The sequence below is a fragment of the Arachis hypogaea genome, chromosome 17 (assembly GCF_003086295.3).
Source record: "Arachis hypogaea cultivar Tifrunner chromosome 17, arahy.Tifrunner.gnm2.J5K5, whole genome shotgun sequence".
Classification (NCBI taxonomy): domain Eukaryota; kingdom Viridiplantae; phylum Streptophyta; class Magnoliopsida; order Fabales; family Fabaceae; genus Arachis; species Arachis hypogaea.
Window position 1 is genome coordinate 7,872,753 of NC_092052.1, and position 8,835 is coordinate 7,881,587.

General features: G+C 27.4%; 1 protein-coding gene across 1 annotated transcript; it reads right to left on the bottom strand.

The window, feature by feature from the left end:
• Window positions 1-8,116: 8,116 nt before the first annotated feature.
• LOC140180474 (uncharacterized mitochondrial protein AtMg00820-like) lies at window positions 8,117-8,524 on the bottom strand. The gene has a single exon (XM_072221659.1). It carries the CDS (start codon window positions 8,522-8,524, stop codon window positions 8,117-8,119), a length of 408 nt encoding a protein of 135 aa, XP_072077760.1.
• Between the last annotated feature and the right edge of the window lie 311 nt (window positions 8,525-8,835).

Here is an 8,835-nt window from a genome sequence, read left to right on the forward strand (position 1 = left end):
AGACATAATAGTCTTTTATTCATTTTTAACGTAATTCATTAACGAAAAATGCAAATTTGACATATTTTTTATTAATATAATTTTTACACATATTATAAATCAAAGAAAAATAATATGTATGTGTCATATGAATGTATGTGTATGTTAAATTAGTCCAATTATAAAGTAAAAATTTAATTAATTTTTTGAGTTAATTGATAATTAGTTGATCAAGTTGAGATTCAAATAAAAATAAAAAATAATTTTAATTATACTTAATTCTTAACTATCACACCAAATTAAATTATATTAAATATAAAAATATCAAATAATTTTAACCTTAAGTTTCGTATAAAATAATCTCTAATAATTTTATTGAACATTATTATTATTATTATTAAGTAACACTATATATATATATATATATATATATATATACTTTTTAAATTTTATTTGTATATTAAATTTATTGTTGTTTTATATTTCAATAACTCAATAATTAATTAATTTATATATATATATATTATATTTTTTAAGTATTTATTTAAAAAATATTAATAAATGTGATATAATTATGGACAAAAAAATATTAGGATTAATAAAAATATTATTTATTTTTAAATTTATATTTATTCAATAAAATTTAATATTCATTTTAATAATTGTGTGCAATTAACAAAATTATTAATTTGAGAAAGTATATATAAAATTAAAAATAAAAACAAATATTTGTCTACGTCAGAAAATAGACGAGAAATTATTATGTCTGAAGGAAAAAAAATTAAAAATTGATCTGTAAATTAATTTTTTTGGATTAAAATATTCACTTTTAAAATTTTTAGGAATTGATTTAAATAATTGCTCCACTAAAAAATAGAATGAAAACTGATTTATCTAATAAAGTAAAACTTTAAAAATATTTTTGTGTATTAATATTTTTTAAAAATTAAAATATCTATTTTTAAAAATTTTGGAGATTAATTTAAATAATTACTCACAATACATTATACCAAATGTTTCATTTAATTTTATATTTGTATGCCAATCCGACCCCTCTCTCTCTCTCTCTCTCTCTCTCTCTCTCTCTCTCTCTCTCTCTCTCTCTCTCTCTCTCTCTCTCTCTCTCTAAAAAGTTTGGGGTAATCATTTTTGTTTATACTAATTAATAAGTCACATACACTGCAATAAAAATATTTTTAATGACAATAACATATTAGTTATTATATATTTTTTATAATTATTAAAAATATTTTTACTGATAATTATATAATTACTAATAATTTTTTAATAATATTATTAATTAACTACTCGTCAAAAATAATAAATTATGGTATATATCTTATAGCATTATTGTATAAATAATACCGATAACTAGGTATGAATCAAACTCGTAACATTTCTTTTGGTTCCTTTATTAACTTAAACACCAGAGCCTTTGTAAGTGTCCTTATCCAACTGAGACCATGTCATGGAGCACTCTCGAAATTTTTTAGATATTCATCAAAGTCTACATCCACATTATTCACACAAAATCTCATATATTTCTTTCATACCAAAATCCATTTCAATTAATCTTTCATTCTCTATAAACAAAAACAAACATCCAAATAAATCCATTAGTTATAAATATTCTTTTCTTTTTTATTTAATATTTTATGAATAACATGTCTTAATTAGCATACACATGCACCTTAAAAAAAAAAAAACATTACCAATCTGCAAAGACCATAATAAGAGCCATAGATATAAATAGTTTGACTCATTCTAAACACACATATTCACCAACACCAACTACCACCGAAAAGAAATGATAATTAAACAGATCGGAGCAATAGAAGAGAATTAAATTAGCTAAGTGATGTGGTTGCAACTAACCACCACTCCTCAATAACATAATATTATTTTATTATTTTATCCCTATTAGTTAGTATAAGGGACCTTAGCCTTCAATTCAATGCTCCCCAACGGGAAAGGAGGTGATGGGATTAATGTACATGTCGCCCCATAAATGAGAGACACATTATTTGCTTTCTGTAGTCACAATTAAGAGGCCCCAAATATTTGTAAGCCATAGTGTCCTTATACAGTACTAACTTGGATATTTCAAACCACTTGCATAATAATGATGTTTTATTATAAACTTCCCAATTAGGGTTTTAAACAGTTATTGCAATTATAAATGAAGTCGGGATTGCAATTGTTACTATTATGAGTATTGTGGTAGTTTTTTAAAATTTTTCTTAATGCTAGATAAACAAAAAAAATCAGCTAAAATTTATTTTATTTAGCATTCATTAATTATCGTAATAATTAATAAATATTAAATAATATAAATTATGACTATTTTTGATTAATTTTCTTTGATTATCAAATATTTTCGAAAATTTTTATGTTTATAATTAAAAAATATAATTATTCGCATTATTATAGGACTATCAAACGGACTAGTCCGTCAATAGGTTGATCTATTTAAACTTATTTCATTCGTGTGTCATAATTTTTTAGTCTAAACTGTTTATAGTCAGTCTAATTGATTAAACGGATGAGTCCTTTTACTTTTTTATTTTATTTTTAAAAAATATTTTAACAAAAAATATTATTTTTAGGTCAAAAATCTTAAATAATGAATAGTATTTTTTTTAGTTGATGGGTTGGATCGAGAGAAATATCGACTAAAAGTTACTACTATTTTTTTGAAAAATATGTTTAAAAAAAGGGCCGCCCGTTTATTCTGCGGGATAACCCGTTTAACCCACCATTTTTTCGTGTTAATCGGATTCAACCCGTTTATCCTGAAATTTAAATGGACTTAATTTTAGAAGTAAAATTCATCCATTCAAATAGGTAAACGGACTGACCTAATAAATTTAACCCATTTTAACGACCTATGCATACAGATGTATTTATATAAAAATAATAAAAAAATTATTAAATAATTTAATATATTTGATTTGATTAAACTTTTGACCTAATACGTATAATAGTACAATTCCGATATTATCAACGGTAATTGAAGATCATTTCATTTTAGTTTCTTCTAATAATTTATAATTTAAAAATGAAATGATATTTTATAAGAGTAATATAATGTTAAAAGATTAATTTTTTTCAATCAATATTTTTTAGAATTATTTTAGTTATCTTAAATTATAAATCATAATTTCTTAATCTTAAATTTTGAACTATAAATCTAAATTTTAAAGTTAATTAATATCAACTAATTAAAAACTAATTCTCTGTATTTTTTATTTTGTAAAAGAAAAAAATATATAGTCAATTTAGCTAATTCTATCATTAAACGTATGATCATAAATTCATAATCATAACTGATCATGAGTATACGCTGGATATTGTCCTCAATATCTCTAACTGTGCACATGGAGTATGTCCATTATTTGTAGAACGTTTGCATTCATGGCCCAGCCAAACCATGACAACAGCTTTGTAGAACCTTACCTCAACTTTTAATAAGGCTTATTATTGTATCCACCATAAACAAATTAAAAAATATATATATGCATTAATAGTATTGCCTCCTCATTTAAATAATAATACGGCTTACTCATAATTATCAAACTAAAAATCATGTTGTATGAATTGATGCGTATGATTGAATCAGTGTACCTCTTCTCCCAAAACTTAACTTGATTGAAAGAAATAATAGTTATATATCTAATATATTTTTTGAGAAAGTCTAGGAAGCCAATGGCCTAAGCGTACAATGTGTACAATGAAGGTTTAGAAAGTATTAGAGATATCATTATTAGTGTTACATTATTTTGTCAGGTTATGTTTTTGGGATGAGTGGTTTCAGGACATGGTATAAGAGTTCCAGATGCGGAAGGTCAAGAGTTCGAACCTTGGTGAACCCAAAATTAGTTTTTTATAACATGAGATATTTATTATCCCTGGTATCCGGATGGTTATTCTGCATAGTATAAGTGATGTTCATTTGATTCATAAACCAAAGATTTAGCCCATTGTACATATTGTACACTTAGGCCATTGGCTCTCTAGCACTACTCATATTTTTTTTTGTATAAATTTTTACATAAAATTTTTTTATTGATTTTTTTTTTTAATTAAAGAAAGATCAAACTCTAAATCTTTCAATTATAGAAGCTTTGATATCATACTATGATACTATTTTTTCTAAAAATTTAAACAAATAAAAAAATACATAATCTTCTATATTATTATATCTGAAACAATCAATCCTTAAAAATAAACCAAAGCTCTACAGTACTGTGTGTGGTTAAGTTCTTTCTCAAATTATATTGTACCTCTATTACATACTATACATTATCAAAAATTGTTTAGGTCAACAATTTTTAGTATTTTTGGCAATTATTTATCTAATACAAATATTAAATTGTCTTTAACAAATAAATTTTATTAATTTATATAAATAAACTTTAAAAAATATGAATATAAATTGTATTAATTTATATGTATAAAATTTTTATAAATACAAATATTTATTGTTAACTAAAAATAATAATATTTATTAACCACATAGCATTACTTATATATTATTGATTACGTTAACACCTTTGTTGATGACAATAAATTTCAAGGCATAATACAATTCAAATGAAAGTAGAGTTAGTATATATAAAGCTAAGGAACATAGCATTATCATTTGGTAGAGAGATTGAGACTGAAAGACTGAGATTAAGAGATAGAGATTTAGAGACAGAAATTAAAATAAGAATGAAGCTTTAATTTAATTTGTACAAAGAATAAAATTAGAATTAATTAATTGAAATGATGATATTTTAGGTATAAAATGTTATTAAAGTTTCAGTTTCTGTCTCTAAAAAATTCAGTCTCTTGTGTCTCTATTTTTTGGAGGTACTAAAATACTAAAATTTTAGTATCAATCTCTAAGCCAACAAATATAATATTGAGTCTCAATCTCTTAATTTCTGTCCCAATACTTCAAAACAAACGCTACTTAACGGCCATAAAAGTTGTAGATCGAACAAAACGATAACGTGAAAGGCAAATGACTCTATATGCATGGCTATTAGCTAGTGGAAAGGGGCAGAACTACATTGTAGTAAAGGGGGCATAATTTTAATTTTTTACATGTAAATTATATGTAAATTTCAATTTAGTCCTCTTTAAAATTTTATTTTAATCTTATTTTATTATATAAATATTTTTTGTCCTCTTCTAATCTTTCATCTAGCTCCGCCCGTACTAGTAGAGGCTCTATGTTGCGTAGTGTGATATATATGTTCCCTCATTTGTACATATATGTCACAATAACAAAACTAATCTAATATTAGATTAGGTTAATCTATGACTATGAAAATCTAACTTTTAAACCTTTATATATAACTCGTGAATAAATAGCTATATTTTGGCTACGAAAGCTACATATTTTGACAAAATTGATTAAAAAAAATGGTAATTACAATATGACTTCTGAATATGTTTTGGCAAAATATTTGATTAACCGTTAACTTATTCAATAACTCTTGAATTTTTTTATTTTCACCGCTCACATCTCCATTTATATTACTACTATCGCCACTGATTCTTCCTTCTCCATTTATTTTCTCCACCGTTACCAGTATTTAGTGAGATTTTTAGATTTAATTTGTCCTTATCAATCTAATAGATTATTGGTAAATTTTTTTCAGGATATAATAAAATATACTTAGTTTATTTTTGTACTCATACAATTAAATCTTACACTAATAATGTTCTATAGAATAATATTTTTTTATTTTCTCTTCTACGTATAAATTAAATAAAGTGTTGAAATAAAAAAATAAAAATGATAAAATTTGAAGATGAATTTGTATACTCTATTTTGCCAATTTGACATTTAATCTTATTTTTAAGTATGAATTCATATATCAGTATATTCGTGAAGATAAACATGCATCCCTTTAAAAATATTTAACTCTTCAACCAATCACAATCCTTTAATAAGTCACATAATCTTTCAATAAGTTATAATCCTACGAAGAAATACAACCTTAAACATAGTTAACTTTTCATACACTACAACAAAAATTATTAAAATTATTTAGTAGCAATAACATAATAACTATTATATCTTATTTAATTTATATTTTTACGACATTTATATATTTGTTATTATTATTATATGTTATAATGATTATTATATTATATATTTTTTTGATTATTAATTTATTAAAATCTTTTAGTAACAAATCATAAGACGAATAATGTCTAGTTACCAATAAACATATCAATGATTATTTTTATTACTACTAAAAATAAAATAAATAATCGCTAAAAATTATTTTTCTAATGATATATTTTAAAAATATATCTCACAGGTTCTCTCTATCTATCATCATTCTTCCTTAGTTTAATTTCATTTCTCATACCAACACAATCAATGGAACACAGCCTGCAAACGAGGATCCAATGACCTTATTCGACCAATGGGTCAATCTTTTCATTAGTTTGCCCCTTCTTGGCTCATCACCATTCACCATGACACTGCATGTCTTGAAAACTTGATAAAAACATTTATTTTTTGGTGTTAGCCTTTGAGGGCCCAAGCAGAGAAGAAAGAGAAGAAAGGAGAGTTGAGAGAATCTTGTGATTAAATTGAGCTGAAGCTTAACCTTAAAATTAGTTACAATGCTTGCTATATATACAGATACAGAACTGAAAGACTAGCTAATGACTAGCTAACTAACTGAAAGTCAGCGTGACATTCTTAATAGAAAGTTTTAACTGACTCTAACTGAAACTTAGGCATTACTGACTTGTGATTGTTTTTAACTGAATTTAACTGAATTCTAACTCCTTTGAGTAGCTAGAGTTAATCACTACTCTATCATGCTCCCTGCTTTCAAGTTTCTTTTATTCTTCTACCAGTTTTGAATTTTTGCTGCAGTTTAAGTTCTTTTCTGCATACCTCCCATTCTCTGACTCTCCTGACTTCTGGCTTCCTTCTTCACTACTCGGCCCATTTCCTTTTACATTCAACAATGACCTAAATTGTAGAAATGCAGTACTAGGAAGAGCTTTTGTAAGCACATCTGCTATCTGTACTAAACCAGGAATGTGACTGACAGATACTATTTTCTTTGTCACATAGTCTCTAACAAAGTGGAGGTCAGTCTCAAAATGCTTTGATTTTGAGTGTAAGATGAGATTTGCAGCTAGTAGGACTGCACTGAGATTGTCACAGTACATCAGGGGAGGAACTGGGATGTTAATTCTTAATTTAACCATCAAGTTTTTGAGCCATATTAGTTCAGCTACCAAGTCTGCTAAGACTCTATATTCAGCTTCAGTACTGGATCTTGCCACAACTGTCTGCTTCTTTACACTCCAAAAGATGAGATTTTTGCCTAAGAAGACACAGAAGTTTTCTGTAGATTTTCTATCATCTGGATCGCCATTCCAGTCTGAATCACTGTATGTAGTGAATTGCATGGAGCTGCTCTTGTGCAGGTGTAGCCCATAATGGCAAGTTCCACTAATATACCTCAAAATTCTTTTTACCAGCTTTCAATGTTCAAGTAGAGGATTATGAAGAATTGTGAAACTTTGCTTACAGCATAAGCTAATTCGGGTCTTGTAATAGTCAGATATTGCAAACTTCCAACTATTGACCGATATAATTTGGGATCCTCAAAGCTTGCCCCTCCAAAAATTTTTAGAGATCCTGAATGATGAGGGAAGGGGAGTTTGACATGGCTTGCATCTAACCATTCCAGCCTTGATGAGTAAATCCTTTACATACTTTTTTTGAGTAAGTAGCAGCCCATCATAGCAAGTTTTTTAGACTTGTATTCTTAAAAAGTAGTGCAGGTCACCTAAATTTTTGAGTGCAAATTTGCTATTTAATTGTTGAATCACCTGATTAATTTTAGTCTTTGAGCTTCCAGTGATGATGATGTCATCGACATACACCAAAACAAAGAAGCTAGCTCCCTTGGTGAAACTTAAGAAAACTGAGACATTTGACTTAGTAGCATTGAATCCCAAGTGATTAAGTGCTGTGCAAAGCTTGTGATACCAAGCTCTGGGTGCTTGTTTTAAACCGTATAGTACTTTTGTGAGTTTACAAATTAGACTGCTATTTCCAACTACATATCCTTGTGGTTGCCTCATGTAAACGTCTTCACTCAAGTCACTATGAAGGAATGCATTGTTGTTGTGTAGCTGCCTGATGCTCCACTCTTTTGCTAATGCCACTGTCAAAATCACTTATCGAAGTTGGCTTCACTACTGGGCTATAAGTTTCATTAAAATCAAATTCAGGTCTTTGGGAGAACCCTTGTGCATCTAATTTGGATTTATGCTTCTGCAATGAGTCATCAGCATTGTACTTGACTCTAAATACCCATTTGCTTTCAATAGCCTCTCTCCCTTGTGGCAGTGGTACCAACTTCCATGTTAGATTCTTCGTCAATGCTTCATATTCATTGTCCATGGCTTTCTTCCATTCTGGGAAAGTTAATGCTTCTTTGACACTTCTAAGTTCAATTGTGGCTTGTAATGCTCTTGGTTTAAAAATGCCGAGTTTACTTCTTGTGGTCATGGGGTGCATATTGATGGTTCTTGGCTAAGCAGTATCATCTGGTAGTGGTGGTAGGACAACCTCCAAATCAGAGATAGAAATTGGAACTGGAATGCTATATGGTGCTGTAGGTTGAAACACAGGTTGATATATTTAGTTTCAAGATTGTGGTGTGTGATTCATAGGTGATATAGGTTGATTGGGTGAATTTGAGGGGATTGAGTGTTGTATGAATGAGGTAGGCTGTAGGGTTGAGCTGTTAGGTGTTATAATTGGATTTGTAGTTGGGATAGTATCTGATGTGGTTAGGTGGGGTGGAATTTATTGCTGCA

Excerpts from the sequence above, each read along its gene's own strand:
- LOC140180474 (XM_072221659.1), bottom strand. The coding sequence starts at position 8,524 with ATGACCACAAGAAGTAAACTCGGCATTTTTAAACCAAGAGCATTACAA.